We start from the raw sequence: 18,161 nt of genomic DNA, 5'->3' as shown, positions 1-18,161 counted from the left end.
AAACCCATGGTACACATGGTGATCTGCAGGATAAAGGAATCTTGTCACCTCAGCATCATTCTGATAGCTCCCTGGTGCCGGCGAGACCGTGGTGCTTCGAGATGCTCAGCCTATCGGACTGCCCCCCCATCCACTTACCGCTGGGTCCAGCTCCTCTCCTAATCCAGCAGGGGGGCAGGGTACTCCACCCTGCTCTTCACAAGCTAGCCCTCGCAGCGTGGTTCCTGAGCCGGTCACACTGAAGCCCTTGAGCCTATCTCAGGCTAACCTGGAGATCATCCAGAGCGCCAGAAGCAAAGCTACAAGAGCCAATATAAGAGCAAATGGTCCAGATTCTGTCATTGGGCTGACTTTAAGGAGACTGACCTCTTTAAGTGCACGTTGGACAACGTACTCTCCTTCTCGGCACACCTCGCTCACTCCGGAATTCAGGTGGACACATGCCGCATCTATCTGGCAGCCATAGGCGCCTACAGAAATTGAGAGGGTCTCTTTTCTCTGCTAACCCGGTGGTCAAACGGCATCTGGCAGGCCTCCATAGGCTCTTCCCTCCTATAAAAAAAAGGCACACCATGTATGAAACCTCAATGTAGTCCTGGGCGCCTTGGCACACAAACCGTTTGAGCCAATGGCATCTGCGGAATCCAGGCTCTCGTGGCATCAGAGCCCTACACTACCTTTCACAAGGACAAGGTGGTCCTCCGGACGCACCCTACGTTCCTACCCAAGGTGACCACCTCCTCCTCCTCCTTCCATCTGAACGAGGAAATGGACTTACCCACCTTCTTTGCCGACCCCAAGGATGAGCCTCAGAGGGTCTTGCACCGTCTGGATGTCAGACGCGCACTAAAATACTATCTTGACAGGACCAAGGACTTCCGCAAGTCGGATGCCCTCTTTCTTTATCACTTTTGGAGGCTATCAGGCCTCCATAGCAAGGTGGATGGTCGCGCCCATCAAGGAGGCCTATGAGGGGCAGCACAGACCAGTGCTGGCCAATTTGCATTCCCATGCGGTCAGAGCCACGGCCATCATGTTTCAACAGCATGTGCCGTGGCAGGTCATCAGCAGGGTGGCTACCTGGGCCACCCCTTCGGCTTACTGTAAGCACTACTGTTTGGACGCCTCCAGATCAGATGCAGCTTTTGGGCAGGCGGTTCTCAGAAACCTGTTTTCTTAAGGAGTGTGTCCTCTCCACCCTGGGGCTACATTCGGTTTTCTTTTCTAAGTTTCCCGGGCTCCTCCCCCACGAAACTTAAAGAAAACCGTAGCATTTATAAATACGACAACGTTGTATTTGTTTGCTGTGGCTTCAGCTTTGAGTCTCCTAGGCTCCCACGACCCTGGGGAGCCCAGGAGACGCAAAGCTGAAACCATCGAAAACATAAATACAATGTTATAAATGCTGTGATTTTCTTTCTAAGTTGCCCGGGGGAGCCCGGGAAACACAGAAAGAAAATTGCAGCATTTATAAATACAACAAACGGGAAGAGCATCATTCACAAAATGGATGCCTCCTAGTGCTTGAAATGTGTGACGTTGAGCCTCATTTGCTCAAAAGTTTACATGGGAACTTTCGTAAAAAATATTTTTTATATATATATTTTTGATCATGGCCCATCTTTTGAGCCAATAACATTTTAGAGTGAACTATCCCTTTAACAGTTGGCCTCTCTAAATCCCATCCCAGTGATGGTTTAGCAGTATCCTCATAAAATGCCTAAACCAGAATTCGTTTCTAAAGTTCGATTAAATTAATGTGGCAGAGCTGTAATTCCATTAGAAGATGAGTTGTTCTTGTCCGTGTTCACAAATGCACACCTTATCTGATTAAAGCCACCTGCAGGATAGTGTTGGGCTATTGCTCCAAAGTTTAAATATAGTGTAGCCAAAGGCACATTAGCAGTTGTTCTACCATTCTATGGGTTCCAGCTTCTGAACATCACTTGCAGGTATTAACAATCAGTTCTGATCTTGCCTGTTGAAAATACTGACTGGTATATACATGAAGTACTTGCATCCCCAGAAGGTTTTGCAATGCTTAATCCCATGTTAGATGAGTAAGACTGTTCTTTGCATCTTCCCAAGCCTGCTGGCTATGCCATTGTCTACATTCCCTTGTCTGAGGCTATCTGTTGAATGTCATAAATGAAAAACATGTTTCCAACCGTTTTGAAAGTGGCAGACATTTTGACCTTTGGTGCCCTGATAGATTGGACGATTCATTCGAAATTGAGTGATCTAAGAACAAATATACATTGTCCAGTGACCTCCTTATTAAGTGATTGCTGTTGTCATTGTAGGCATGAACTGCTTGAAGAAGCTCGAAAGCAAGGTCTGCCGTTTGCACATTGGGATGGACCTACCGTTGTGGTATGGTTAGAGGTACGCATTTTTTATGTATTGCATCACACTTTTCTAATTAACCAAAAATAATGCGATTTCCAAAACATCTGCTGATCTTATCTTTAAAATGTATAATACATATTTGTCGGCTTCCTAAATATGGTGATGCCTGCCTGTTTAGAGGCATTATATAAGCAAATGTTTAATTAAAAACCTGAACAAACCAGTTATTTGGCGCTTGATTAACTTGTTTGGTATCTGAGAGCCTATTGCTATGTCCTTTGATCAAACCTGCCAACCATTTTTTTTCTGCAGTGAGAATTTGAGTCACTGTAAAGAAAAGCAATATATCATCCCTGATTAGTTTTCCATTTTTAAAAGTATCTTGTACAAATCGTTCTCCCTTAATTTACCCTCATATCATGCTAGTATGTTTGTAGAAACCTCAATCATCACGAGAAAAAATGCATGGTATATTCTTTGCTCAAAAACGGTGAGTGCAATATTCAGATCATATTTACCATTAGATGATGGTTGCTGCGCCATGATGGAGCCCAAAGTTGTTCCCACTATGTTGTCAGACGACTGGTCTCTGATATAGGATTAATCCTCTATGATTTAAAATTTAAGATTTGCATAGTTGTGGCAGAAATGTTATTTTCTAATTTGGATCTTCATTATTATTGCTAAAATGTACAATATCTCCCTCTGCACATGAACTGGATCCAGGTATACATTTTAAATTAGATGGATTTCTCTATGAAATTAAGTGAATCATGATTGGCCGTTAATGCTAAAAAATGTCTTATTTCATACAAGGAGTAAAGGGAGTTAAAACTTAACAGGCTAGAATTACTTTTTTAGCTGCTTTGATGTACTCCAGTGAAAACAGAAAAGAGCAGACAGGAATAAACTTGCCGTGCTCTAAAGACATTGTGGATATTGCCTCTTTATGTAAAGCACCCTAATGCACTGCAATATCAGAACTGTAAGACAGACCCACCGAGGGGGGAGGGAGGGAGTTCATGGGGATAAGACCATAGAATCAATCAATGGGATATACTGCCCATTGTGAAGGAGCTAGATGTAGGGACAGATCAGGTCAAGAGACATAGAGAAATATTCAATCAATCTTTAATAAACACATATTCAATTACCATACAATTAAAACCAGCATAAAAACGCATAATTAATGCTCAACATGTCAAGTTAAAGTGCATATTATTTTACTAAACATCCTAAGATGTAAGCATCAGTGCATTGTGCCTAACTTAAATTCAAAAGTGCATAACTTCCGTAAACAGCAAAGATCCTCAATTGGTCCCCAAACTGTATTAAGCTGAATTATAACCAACCTCTATATATATATATGAGAGTTAGTTAATGAGACTTAAGGAATTATGTAGGGCACCAGAATCACGCAGATCAATAATAATCAATATTTTCTGCGGGATGAAAGGGGTTGTATCTAAGTCCAGCCCACCATTTCTATATAGAGAACAAACAACAATCTGTGCTTGTCTCCAATCTGACCAAGATAGTCGACAACCGGTACCTAGTACAGCTCCCAAACGTATCGTGGGCTGTACTGGTATCTAACCATAGGTAGTTTCGACGATAAAATAACAGTGTCTAAGCTATCTGTCTCTCGCCATAGCAGGAGAGAGAAGGCTTGACAATCGTCTTCCTCAGGACAAGGCAGATTAGGTGATAGATTCTAAAGTATAAACATACAAATTGTCTACTTTTAAATAATCAAGAGCCATTCGAGGCCACCTAGTACAAACAGTATCTTTCTAGGGCCACATAATACAAGCAAAGTCTTGGGATTTGTTTCATATATCCAATCTTCTTCAAATGGTTCTTCCTTGATTTACCAAGATGTTCAATGTATTTCCTCTTGATGATATTCTTTAAGGGGAAAATTTCCTATTAGGTGTATTCGAAAAAATAGCCATCAGGGTAGAGACATTATTTCTCTTGATGATATTCCCCTGGAGTTTAGTCCAGGTGCACAGTTATTCAGGCTGCATGGGGAAAAAAACATCCCATCATCCGATAATTCAGTGCAGATACGCTCCGCGTCGGCATATAGGGCGTACTCTCGGCGGTTGCAGAGCTGTCGCTGTTATGGGGCCAAATTCCCTCAGGCTAGCACCGGTTCCGTGTGCGGGGTGGCTGCCGTAACGAAACGCTGCTCAAAAACAGCTGCTTCCTCCGATTACGCGTGCAGGATGGCCGCCGTAACGAAGCGCAGCTCAAGGCAGCTGCTGCCGCCGATTCCGTGGATAGAGTGGCTGCCAAAGCAAAACGCAGCTCAGCACACTGTGCTATTAGGTGTATTCGAGCTGAGCTGCGTTTTGCTTTGGCAGCCACTCTATCCACGGAATCGGCGGCAGCAGCTGCCTTGAGCTGCGCTTCGTTACGGCGGCCAAGGTGATTTAGTTATAAATATTGTAATGGTATAGTAGAAAATGTGCGAACAATCAAAGATTTTGCCAAGTGACATCATTTGTCATGCAAAAGCCCAAATAAATTACAATTATTTCATATATAGTCAATCGTACTCGGTCACAACGGATCACACTTACTCAAACTCACAATCTACTGGACTCAAAAACCTCATATATGTTATAATTCACAATGAACAATGTGCAAATTCGCTATAGTGTGCAAAATGATGCAATTTTGTGCAAAACAACATCCATTAAAATATCTGCAGCAAAGATGACTGTTAATGTTGCAGTCTGGCAACATTAGTAAAAGAATACAGTTTGCCCATAATACTGTTTAATCCCTTACTGCACCTCTCAACTGCATCACTAGGACTGAAAAAGTATTTACTAATCCTTTAGACAGACAGACATGCCCTTTCACTGATCGCCTACTCGAGTTTTGGCTCTAGGCCCAACATTTCTCTAAACAGGCCAAGCCTTTACAAGGGTGGAAGAATATCTCAAAGAATACAGGATGAGTAGTGTCCTACAAATGAAACCAATATGAACAAAAATAATTAAAAACAATTGTAATTTAGTACAATATCTTTGTCAATTATTTAGTTAATGACACAAGAGGCCCCACCTTAGAATGTGGGACAAGGCACTCCAGTTGTCACATCAACATATGTACAGACACGAGCTGGGCGGGCACCATGGTAATGGAGAAGATAATTCTGTTTTAAGAGGACACAAAATGTGGACAGAAAAAAAATGTTGTCTTAGTATAGCATGTGTGAAGGGATATTATTATAGTTCTCCAGCATGGGGTCTGGCATAGATTCACATGCTCATGAATATTCCCCGTCGTCAGGCTGGGAATCCTCGGTAAAGAAAAATCAGTATCAGTTTCGTTTCTGATCTGTCTTTCGTAGTAACAACCAATCACTGATCTCTGTGTCATACTGACCACAGCCAATGACTGCCCTCTCCATAAGCCCCGCCTCTCGCAGCCATCCTCAGATTTTTACCGCACGTTCAAGTGTTGGGAGTCCTCGTGCTTAGCTCTCAAGCTTTTACTGCGTTTTCATGCTTTTTTCAAAGAGATTTTCTCATTTTTCGGTTAGTTTGAGCCTCAAGCTCCACCGTTTCTACATCCGATCGACGGGGACCCGTTTAGGATTTTTCTACGCCCCTCAAGGGTGAAGAATTCGTGAAGCTACGCTTCTTGGAGGATTCCAGAAGACTTGCGGCCTACCTTGACATGGCCCAGGACAAGAGCTCGTCGCCCGGATCCAAGCTGTTCAGGAACTGCCCTGGATGTGGGTTACAGAATGTTTTCAAGGAGGATGAACATTCGAGATGCCTCTATTGCCTCCACGAGGATAAGACACACGTGGAGAAGGACTGTGTGTTCTGCAAGAACCTGTCGGAACGGACCATGAAGGACCGTCGATCCTGCCTCGCCAGCTGGTTGGCGGCAGGTGAGAAGAAGGGATCCGAGCGGGCTTCTAAGTCTTTTAGGGCGCCCCGGCGACGGGGGCCCAACAGAAGGCGAAGCACCGCGAGTCCACGGGCTCCGGGAGCGCCGAAAGGTCGGGCTCTTCGGTTGCCAGGCAGGGCGTGCCTTCCCCGGCACCATCAACCACGAGCCAACTCTCTGGTTCAGGGAAGAGGAAATCGGAGAACCCGGGTAAGCTTCGGGAGAAGCCCCGGTCGATCCCGACGGAGGGGGAGTGAGGCGAGGGCCCAGGACGCACCTAAGGTGGTGAAGGCCCTTGTCCATCAGCCAAAGGCCTCTATCGAGGGAATCGCGGCATCCCTGGCAAAGCCTGTTGTGGCTCCGCCTGTGGAGGCGACCTCGGGGCCCAGTCTCCCTGCCACCACGGAGGGAAGCCTCTTTCCAGCCCATCGACAAGACCCCCGTGAAGACCCTGGTGGGAAAAGGGGGGGGGGCACGGTGGCCATCACAGACTCGGAGTCAGCCTCTGGAGGCGGTCCTGGAATCCGGCGACGACGGACGGCCTGTTCTTCCGTCCCAGCCAGTGCCTGAGCCTCAGGATAGCTCAGCGGCCATTTTGTTGGCGATCCAGTCCTTGTGCACTGAGATAAGGACGAGATTACCACAGGCCCCGATGGAGGATCCTGAACCAGGCCCGTCGAGAGGTCCCCAGAGCAAGCGGAGGAGGGTCCATCCTTCCCCGCCCTTTGTACCCTCAAGGCCTGCGGATCCCTCTTCCCCCTCGCCTGAGCCGTGTCAGACACGGCAGAAGAAGGTACAACAGGGACGGATGACGACGGTGGCGACGACGGGACTGGCCTCCCGTCCCCCATCCCACGGGCTCCACCCCCACCCCCCCCGACGAAATTGGCTCGTTTCATGCCATGATCTCCAGGGCATCCGAGCTGTTCCAGCTCTGCCCGGTGGAGCAGAAGGAGGGCTTCCTCTAGCAACGACGGGAAGCCAAGAGGAAGATGGTCCTCGCGGTGCCGTTGCCTGACGACATTTGGGACAAAGGCCTTGCCGTCCTGAAGAATCCCTCCACGACGCCCGCAAAATGGGACAGATACGAGAATAAGTACCGGGTCCCCGACACTGCCCCCCTGTGCCTCAGGGCCCAGCCTACTCCGGATTCGGTCGTCTCGGCGGCGGCGAAGAAGAAAGCGGCGGGGGCAGCTGCTTCGACCTCCACTTCCCCGCCAGACGGCGAGGGTAAGAAGTGGGACACCATGGGGCGACGGGTCATTTCGTCGGCGGCGACGACGATTAAGGCGGCCAACGCCTTGGCGATTGTGGCCCGTTACGACAGGGAGCTTTGGTTCAAAATGGGCCCCCTTTTGGACTTCCTACCAGATGACAAGAGGGCGGAGGCCCTAGAGATTCTGCAGGAGGGCGAGGTGGCAACGGACCACGCCATCACAGTGGCAACGGACCTTGCTGATACCAGTTTTCACTAGCTAGGCAACGGGGTTTGCCTGCGGCAACGAGGTTGGCTCAGGGCGACTGACTTCCGTCAAGACGTCCAGACCCGGGTGATGGACATGCCGTTCGACGGCAACAACCTGTTCGGGAAGACGGTTGATGAGTCTCTTCAGGCCATCAAGACGGACACTGAAACGGGCCGCGCTCTGGGAGCGCTCCAGCAGCGACGGCCCTTTCGGAGTTCTGGAGGCAGACAGGGGACCTCTAAAGGATCCAGCGGTGGCTCATCTTCCTATCGCCAAGCGGCCCGCTCCTCGTCCCAGGAGGCCTACAGAGGTCGCGGCAAGCAAGGGGGATCCCGCCGCCGTCGTCAAGGAGGCCAAGGCGACAAGGCCTCGGCCAAGCAGGACTGAACCGGCCGCAGCATCGGGCCCCCACCGAAGCACCCCGGTGGGAGGCCGGCTGACGAGGTTCGTCGGCGTGTGGGAGACCATCTCCACCGACCGTTGGGTGCTAGATACCCTGGCCCGAGGGCACTCTCTCGAATTCCGAAAGCAGTGCCCTCACTTTCCTCCCGTGGCCAGGAAGGAAAATCATGTCCCACAACTGCTGTTGGAGGTAAGTGCTATGCTCAAAAAAGGTGCCATCGAGCTCGTCCCAAAGAGGCTCCGGGGCTCCGGAGTGTACTCAAGGTACTTCCTCGTCAGGAAGAAGACTGGCGGCTGGCGTCCCATCTTGGACCTTCGCCGTTTGAACAAATATATCAAGGCACAGAAGTTCAGGATGGTCTCCCTCCAACACGTGCTGGGACAGCTGGAGGAAGGCGACTTTCTGTCGTCGTTGGACCTTTAGGATGCCTACTTCCACATCCCCATCTTAAAAGGACACCGGAAGGTCCTCAGATTTGTAGTCCAGGGACGTCACTACCAATTCAGAGCTCTTCCATTCGGACTGAAGTCGGCACCCATGGTGTTTACCAAGTGCCTAGCACCAGTGGCGGCGCAGCTGCGCCTGCAGGGGATACACGTCTACCCCTACCTGGACGACTGGCTCATCCGTGCCAAGACAAGAGATCTCGCCGTCGAGCACACGGCGAGCACTGTCTGTCTACTCACAGAACTGGGTTTTGCCATCAACTACCCCAAGTCCCACCTGGTACCGTCGCAGGTGGCTCTGTTTCTGGGAGCGAAGCTCGATACAGTGAGGCGCCTGGCGGCTCCGTCGGAGGAAAGGACGAAGGCCATCCTGGGCAAGGTGCAGCACCTGCTGGCCACGGACATGGCCAGGGTGAGGTCCGTCAAATCCCTCCTAGGCATGATTTCCTCATGCATCTACTTAGTGCGCCTGTGCAGACTACGGATGCGCCCGCTGGACCCAGGCGACGGGCAGCTTCGAAGACGTAATCCCCCTCAACGAGGTGTTCCGTCAGGCCATTCAGTGGTGGGGCTCCCGTGCGCACCTCACAGCGGGCACGGACTTCCAGACCCCGGCGTACCAGGAGACGGTGACGACAGACGCCTCTCTGGAAGGATGGGGTGCCCAAACCGGCGGTCTCCACGCAAGAGGCCTTTGGCTCTCGGAGGAGAGGTCTCTCCCCATCAACGTCCTGGAGCTCCGAGCCGTGGTCTGGGCACTCCGATCGTTCCTCCCGTCCCTCAAGGGCATGGTGGTGAGGATCTTCACGGACAACACCACCACGATGTTTTACATCCGAAAACGGGGAGGCACCAGGTCCCCAGCCCTTTCCAAGGAGGCACAGGATCTGTGGCACTGGGCCGTCGCCCAGGGGGTGTTCCTGGTTCCCTTCCACCTGGCAGGGATAAAAAACACCATCGCCGACTCACTCAGCAGAGAGCTGCGCTCGTGCCACGAGTGGGAACTACGCCAGGATCAAGTGGATCGACTCTTCCAGCGATGGGGCAAACCCCAGATCGATCTGTTCGCAACGGCGACGAACTCTAAGTGCCAGAGGTTCGCCAGCAGGTTTCCCCAGCCGAGAAGCATGGGCAATGCATTCTCGTTCCCCTGGGACGGCCGATTACTGTATGCGTTCCCTCCGCTGCCTTTATTGCTCCGGCTCATCAATCAGCTGAAGAGGTCCCGGTGCAGGATGATCCTCGTCGCACCGGCGTGGCCGAGACAGATCTGGTTCCCGGACCTTCTGGACTTGTCAGCGTCTCCACCAGTCAAGCTGCCGGCAGACGCGGATCTTCTCTCCAGGGAAGGAGGCGCCATTCTTCACCACGACCCGGCGTCGCTGAACTTGCAGGCCTGGCTCCTGCAGCACTAGAGTTTGGAGAGTACGACATCCCGGCTGACTGCAGAGCGATGCTTGCTAAAGCCCGGGCTTCCAACTCTCAAGTGCTATGGACATAAGTGGAAGAGGTTCTCTGTCTGGTGCCGTGCACAGAAGATTAACCCTCTACGTATTACGGCCCCTCAAGTGCTGCTGACCTGCTGTCGCTGGCCAATGCTGGGCTAGCTCACGCCTCTATCAAAATTCATCTGGCTGCCATCTCCCGATACACCAGAACTACTGGACGTACGTCTTTGTGGTCTCATCGCCTGGTGAAGGAATTCATGAAGGGACTATTCCGATCATTCCTGCCGGTGAAGGCCCCTGCCCCAGCGTGGGAGCTCAACGTGGTGCTGACCAAGCTCCTGGGGGCCCCATTCGAGCCTATGCACTCGGCACCGTTGAAGTTCCTGTCGTGGAAGACGGCCTTTCTCGTGGCCATCACCTCCGCACGACGAGTGGGAGAGATTCAGGCCCTATCTTGCAAACCTCCGTACTTGACTTTTCACGACACGAGGGTGTTGCTGAGGATGCACCCCTCCTTTATGCCCAAGGTGCCGTCGGACTTCCACCTCAACGAGCCCTTGGTGTTGCCAGTTTTCTTCCCGTCGCCTTCGTCGCCGGCCGAGAGGACTTTGCACTCGCTGGATATGGCTAGAGCGCTGAAGTTCTACGTGGATCACACAAAGAGTTTTCAGAAGACATCACAGCTTTTTGTGAACTTTGGACCTGTGAACCAAGGGAAGGCTCTCTCGAAGTCTTCCATTTCCAGATGGCTCTCCGGCTGCATCATGCACTGTCACCGGTTGGCAAACCGACCGCTGCCCGGCCGTCCAAGAGCCCATTCGACCAGAGCGATCGCCGCTACTACTGCGTTCCTATCTGGTGTGCCCCTGCTGGACATATGCAGGGCTGCTACGTGGAGGTCGACGCACACCTTCACGAAATTCTACTGCGTCGATCGGGACTCCAGGGAGGAGTCCAGGGTCGGCCAAGCAGTGCTGCGCAACCTGTTTGCTTAAGGTGAGCCTGGTGAGGAGGTAAGAGATGCTTAATGTTGAGTTGTTGTATTGCTTAATGTTGAGCCTTTTGCCACCTCCCGTGGTTGTGCATGTGTGTACTGCTATGTATTCTTATATTCATGAGCATGTGAATCCATGCCAGACCCCATGCTGGAGAAGGAACAAGTTACTTACCTGTAACTGTTGTTCTCCAGCATGGGTCTGGCATGGATTCACATGTGAACCCTCCCGCTTACCCCTCTGCGGCTCTTCACTTGGACATACTGCCACTTACGTGCTACCAAATCTGAGGCTGGCTGCCAGAGGCGGGGCTTAGGGAGAGGGCAGTCATTGGCTGTGGTCAGTATGACACAGAGATCAGTGATTGGTTGTTACTACGAAAGACAGATCAGAAACGAAACTGATACTGATTTTTCTTTACCGAGGATTCCCAGCCTGACGACGGGGAATATTCATGAGCATGTGAATCCATGCCAGACCCATGCTGGAGAACAACAGTTACAGGTAAGTAACTTGTTCCTTCTATAGGCTTAGCCATTCCGGAAATGAATGTTACCGTATTTCACGACTTGGCACAATGTCTCTCTGAAGTCATTTCAAATCTAAAACATGTCCACATATCCCTCTTGGAAGCGGTAACTCGGCTGAATAATTTCAGTGCAAAGATTGCATCTATTTAGGGGAAAGGGAACAGCAGTAAAAAGTGTCATAGATAAGTTGTTGCAGTTGCCTAAATACTAAGGTGTACAGTAACGTAACGAAAAGGTAGAGACATCAATGGTACGCTCACCTTCCTTTATGAATAGCTTCTAGTTCCAAAAGTTGTGTTGCAATCTGGTCAATCCCAGCAATTCAAAGCATAAAATGTGCATTGACTGAACAATGTGGCATTACCATTCTGCAATCAAAACCTGCAGTAATTAAAAAAGAGGATTGGTGTTTACTATGTCGGCTTATGTCTACATTCACACGTGACAACCTGAGATGTCAAGGCGGCATGCTTAAACTTACATAAAACAAGTCACCATTAGTGCAGCTGCCATATATTGATATTGTTGGTTGCCATGCAGTAACAAAGCCTCTCGCTTAAACATTCAAGTCAGACCTTCCCATTGGCAGCCAGTTGTATAGCTTAGCTATAATCGCATTACTAGTTGCCATATGCTGATGCTGCATCCTGCTTAGTTGTGCAATTTAAATGAGTCCCTAGTCCCTAGACTATCCAACGGGCGGTTCTATGCACATTCTCTCCACAGACGAGTTTAAAGATCTGGTGCAAGGTGCCGGTGAGCCAACAGATCTACCACCTAGAGATACGCCTCCTGACGAGATTGGCTCCTTTGATGCCCTCATGTCATGCACTGCAACACTCTTTAATCTCGTCCCCTAAGAGCAGAAAAAGAAGGGATTCCTAGATCTGAGGGCAGGAATCTGCCAGAAAGTCTGTTATTGCCATTCGAGTGCTACATTTGGGAGAACAGCCTTTTAGTAATGAGCAATCCATTCTCAGCGCCACCAAGGAAAAGAAGTACAAGGTCCCAGATTCAGCACCAGAATGCTTATGCACACAGCCATGCCCATGACCCGGTCGTCTCAGCAATCGCCTGTAAACACTCGGCCAATCCTTCGTCCCCTTTTATCGTATCCCCTGATAAGAAAAGCAAACGGCTGGATGCTTTTTGCAAGAGGGTCATCTATACAGCCGCTACCAGCATCAAAGTGGCTAATTCACTGGCAGTCCTCTCCTGCTACAACTGAGAGCTGTGGTTCAAGCTGGGGCCAATCCTTGATTTTCTTTTCTGGACAATAAACTAGCTGAGGCACTTACACAGATGCAGAAGGAGCATCAGCTCATGCCATCTTTATTGCTGTCACCATCGCAGATCTGGCATTCCGCCAGATGGGTAACTGTGTTGTGTTAGGACATCAAAGTTGGCCTAATGCCACCAACTTCCAGCCAATGGTCAAGTCAAAGGTTGTTTATCTGCCTTTTGATGTCATTGATCTATTTGGGAAGAAAGTTTGAGACCTCACAGACCATCAAGCCCAACACAAAAAGATCTTGTTCGTGGGGTACTCTGCAACAGCGTCGCCAGTGGTTTTGCTCTGGACAATCAAGGTTTTCAAGGACTTGGAGGTATTATAGATCTATCTACCATCCATAGACATCCTGCGCCGGATCTTTCCAAAGGGTTATAAAGGAAGATCAGTCTTATAATGGGAAACAACGACGACAAGTAATTTCCTCTGGAGGCCAAATGCTGAAGCAAGCTTGACCAGGCTCTGGTCCTGACCCCCCCCCCCCCCACTTTGGCACCCAGTAGGGGGCGGCTTGCCAACTTTGTCGATCAGTGGAAATATATCACAACCATAATTCAGCATTGCCATACCCTGGAGTTAATTGGACCCCTACCCTCCACTGGAAAAACACCTACCCCTGCTAGTACAAAAGGTGCAGTCCCTTCTTAAAAAGGGGCAAACTAAGTTGTACCAATGCACCTGCAGGGTACCAGAGTATACTCCAGATACTTTCTGGTGACAAAAGTCACCAGAGTTTGGAGACTCGTACTAGACCTCAAAGCTTAACAAATTCCTCAAGTCTCAGACTTTTCGCATGGTAACACTTCAGCACATCATGGACCAGCTGAAAGAAGGGGACATCTTTTCCTCTCTATACCTAGAGGATGCATATATTCATGTACCCATTAATCGGCAACAGCGTTTCCCCTCCCGCCTCCCCATCCCAAATTCAAGGTCTCAGGAAAACACTACCAATTCAAGGTTCTGCCTTTTAGCCTAAAATCAGCACCAAGGGTGTTCACCAAATGCTTGGCCCCAGTAGCAGGAATTCACATTTACATATCTGGATGACTGGTTGGTGTGTGCTCCATTGCTTCCACTAACCACAACACACCAAGGCTACAATCCTCTGCCTAACATTTCTGGAGTTCTCTGTGAACTTTGCACAGTCTTGCTTACGTCCTGCTCAAAACTTGCTGTTCCTGGGGATGCGCCTCAACACTTCGCGTGTGTCGTACACCTTCGGAGGAGAGGGTGAATAACATCCTGCCCAAGGTTCAGCAGCTGACATGTCTGCCGATTGCGTAAGTGTGCTCCCTTTAGTCCATCCTTGGGATGATGCCCTCATGCATCCCATTGAGCGCACATTGCAGACTCCAAATGACAACACTTCAGGAGTTCTTGGATGCCTTTTGACAGCAAATTTCAGGATCTTGGGAGGACATACTTCACCTCACACCCTCCTTTTGACAAGCCCTCCAATGGTGTGGTCAGTGTCTCATTCTAACTCGGAGAGCCATTTCACCATCCAGCACATCAAGTAACAGTTACAACGGATGCCTCCCTATAAGGGTGGGGGGCTCACAAAGGAGAATTCTACGCCAGCCCTACACATCCGTGTCCTGCAGCAGAGGGCAGTGTTCTGGGCCCTGAGGTAATTCAAGCCACAATTGCAGAACCAGGTGCTTAACCTCTTCACCGACAACTCCATGGCCATGTTGTATATTTGCAAGCAAGGTAGGACCAGCTCTCCAATTCTGTCAGCAGAGGCGCTGGCGCTATGGACTTGGGCGCTGGCGCTATGGACTTGGGTGCTGGCGCACATGTTCCTACTTCCCTTCCATCTGCTATGGATCCACAATATCGTAGCGGATTTGTTGAGCATGGAACTCTGGGCCTCCCACGAATGGGAACTTCAAGGCCAAGTTCTCCACCTCTCCTACTCAGAGTGGGGTCATTCGGATATCGGCCTGTTCGCCACAGCAATCAACTAGGAAGAGCACCAGGTTTGTGAGCAGGTTTCCTTAAGGGAAGAGCGTGGTGGACATGTTCTCGTTCCTGGGGGTGGACCGGTGGGGGAGGATCACCTGGATTGCGGGGGGGGCGGGGGAGAGGTCTTCGGGGAATGGGGGTGGGACTTCGACAGGCGAGCCGCAGTACCCCATTCCATGTAACACCTTTTTTCCTTCCAACCCTGGAGGATATTTAAACCCCCTCACCCCCATTTCTTTTCTGACACGAACACTTTTACACCGTAACAGACAACGGACTAACAGCAGAGCTGTTTACCTGACATGTCCTAACACATGGGTCAGGCAGAGTCAGGCAATTAACCATGCACACCTGACAGCCCTTTACCTTCCCCACAGGGATAAAAGGCAGAGCACGAAAGCACACGACGAGCAAGTCCGAACGCACGAGGACACAGCTATACCGAACCAGAAGTTCAAATTGAGGAGAAAGGTGGCGAGACCTGGAAGGACGACAAAGGGGGAACCGCTCTTGCCCTTTTCAACACAGACCTGCGAAGCCTCAGAGAGGGAAATCATAAGAACAGAAGTCAACTGTGCACGGGGGTCTCCCGCATTGATGGCACAGGCGGAGAGGCATGATGGCTACCGTGGTACTGTCCTTGACTCCATAGACCAGACAAGCCAACGGGTTCAACACAGCCGGCGAGTCGGAGGAAGCTAAGAGCAAACCGACGTGTGTTGAACCCAAGGTTGCAAGTGGCGACATTAGATGAACGCAAGAGCTTGGAACAAAACGTGTGTGTTTGAACTTTTGTGAAAGCCCAGAGAAGGACCAGCTGCAGAGTGGTCAGGCGCCGCAGGAGTGCTCATTCGAAGGACTCTTGCTGTGTTATGATATGATGGGTTATTTATAATGTGCTTAATACCCAGAGGTTTCTAAGCGCGGACCCGGGGATCGACCTGTGTTGCTCCATGTCGTCTTGCTTCCAAGGCGAGCATGTTGCCACTGAGCTATCTTCCAGAGACAACTGCAAGTACCAGAAGGCCCTAGGAAAGGGCGAAGTGAGATGTCAGTGGTTCTACAAAGGTCACATCAAATCTTTTGTACAATCGAAAGTCTCTGACCCATGGCCGCGAGAAAGCTTGGGGAAGGGAACCCAGCTTTCTTAGAAGATTGTGAACTGTGAAATAAGGCAAGTGTGAACCCGACGGAGGGATGCCGAAGGAAAGCCAGGAGAAGGGAACCAACGCTCGCTGATGAAATTTAGCAAATCGTGAACTGTGTGAAAGATGGCTATCTAAACCCGACAGAGGGATGCCAAGGGGAAAGCTACTGAGAGTGAATCCTGAATTGACATAAAGCAGAGTTAACTGTATGTTTGGCAAACGTGAACCCGGCAGAGGGATGCCTGCGAGTTGGGGTGAAGAGTAATACACCCGGGAACATTGTGTCGATGAGTGTGAACCAGGTTGAGGGTTGTCCACAGTGGTGTTTGTTTAAAAAGACATTCAGCCTCCTGAATGTTACAAGCCGTATTTGAAAGGCCGTAGTGAACCTGACGGAGGTAGGCCCATTTTGGAAGGAGGATCTGAGCCCGGCGTAGGGGGGTTCTAGAGGCGAAGAGTCATCGCCAAAGGTGCAAGATCATTCGAAGGAACTTTTGTTTGTTGTTTTGATCCAGCAGGCCTTCTAAGGCAAGATACTTTAAGGAAAGAGACTTCTCCTTGGAAGGTTCTGGTATCGTTGAAATTAAATTGTGAGCCTCGCGCTGGAGAGACCCAGGAGTGTGCTGTGCGCAGGAGTTCCGCGGACCCAGCCATACCATCCTGAGTTATCATTTTGAGAACACTTCTTTCTTTTCTGTGAACATTATCCCACAATCTTATCCTAACTTGGTGGTAAGTATTGGCAATCATTTTATTTTTATCATAGGCCTTTTTTATTTGACAAGACGTTAATCGGACTGCCTTATTATTATTTGATGGTCGTAGTTTGCTCCCATCTTAGCTTTAGGTTTAGATTAGGTGTTTTTCTCACCCCTGCATACAGTTTAATAAACACCCTTAAACTGTGATCATGTGTCTCTTTACTGTTGCCATCATGAGTTCCTTACAATAGCTACAGCGGCATAGGTTACCCAGAGGAAGGGGGCGGCAGCGGAGGGTTCCCAGAGGAAGGTGCCCCGCAGCAGGTAAAGGCTAAAAGAGACTCCTCTGCGATTATAAAACAAGAAGAAATTGCCTCATCCCAGCAGCACCTGGAACAAAATCAGACACCAACCACTGGTGTCATTGTATTTTCCCTTGTTCCCTCCATTGCCGTGAAGCGCTTTGAAACACATTGTGTATAGGCGCCATATAAATAAACTATCATATCATAATCAGGTGAAGCAAGCATGTGATGTCGCTTGTGGTTTGTGGCTTCACATGCTGTCGGTGACGCAACCTCTTGTTGGCATCTTAATTCGCCCAAACCTCCAGCTAGATGACACAGGAGACTTCTCTAGGAACACCAAACAAGAAGAAATCGCTTGATCCCAGCAACGCAAGAGGCAAAATCAGAGGGACCAACCACTGATGGACCAGGTGACGAGAGCGTATGAGATCTTATCTGAACTACCTAGGGGCTTTCCAGTAAACAACCTAACAGTAACCAGCCTCTTTGCATATGAGCCTTTGCTTTTGTCATCCTACCTGCTGTGAGTAACCCTGTTGCTAATTACTGTTCTTTCCCTCCACACTACAGAACTCGCCTATAATGCATTGGCTCCTCCTCACTTCTCTCTACTCTTTCTCCAATCATGCTATAACTTCATTTCCTATCCCTACCAGAAAACTCACTTCTCGAAACTCCCACTACTCCATCCCTCTTGCACTTCCAACAAACAAAGTAGACGAGCAAACCACGCCTCCCCTAACATCTGTCCACCTCGCCGCAGTTCCTCAGAGACTCAACTTCTCTACTCTTCCTTGCATCATCAACTGAACATTGCACTCTGAAATGCTCTGTCGGTATACAACAGAACGTTTATCACTGACTACGTTCATGCCAGCTCTCTTCCCATAGTTCGCCTTGCTATCACTGAAACCTGTATTTCTCCATCTGACAGGGCCACCCTGGCGCCCTTACATGACTTCAAACTATCCTTCTCTCTCCTTGCCTGACCCGCAGTGGTTGTAGGTGTTGAACGCCTACTCTCTTCCCACTGCATCGCCTCACAAATCTCCAATGCCATGTCCTCTCCTACATCTTTTGAATTCGCCATCTCTACTATTGCTCCTTGTCACTCGTTTCACATTATCTCCATCTGTCACCCTCCATCCTATCCAGCTGCAGGGTACTCTAAACTCACTCCCCCCAAGCCT

At 49.6% G+C, this 18,161-nt stretch overlaps 1 protein-coding gene across 15 annotated transcripts in view; it reads left to right on the top strand.

The window, feature by feature from the left end:
* PPFIA1 (PTPRF interacting protein alpha 1) overlaps positions 1–18,161 on the top strand; it is a 1,842,515-nt gene that overhangs the window by 1,159,279 nt on the left and 665,075 nt on the right. For all 15 annotated transcript variants that reach the window (XM_069623437.1, XM_069623430.1, XM_069623431.1 and 12 more), the window contains one exon: positions 2,304–2,385. In XM_069623437.1, the coding sequence (XP_069479538.1) occupies positions 2,304–2,385 (82 nt within the window). The remainder of the gene's footprint in view (positions 1–2,303; positions 2,386–18,161) is intronic.

This window comes from Ambystoma mexicanum, chromosome 11, assembly GCF_040938575.1.
Source record: "Ambystoma mexicanum isolate Mex_15411 chromosome 11, UKY_AmexF1_1, whole genome shotgun sequence".
Lineage (NCBI taxonomy): Eukaryota > Metazoa > Chordata > Amphibia > Caudata > Ambystomatidae > Ambystoma > Ambystoma mexicanum.
Note: the sequence above shows the minus strand (reverse complement) of the source record. Positions and strands in the feature narration are given on the sequence as shown.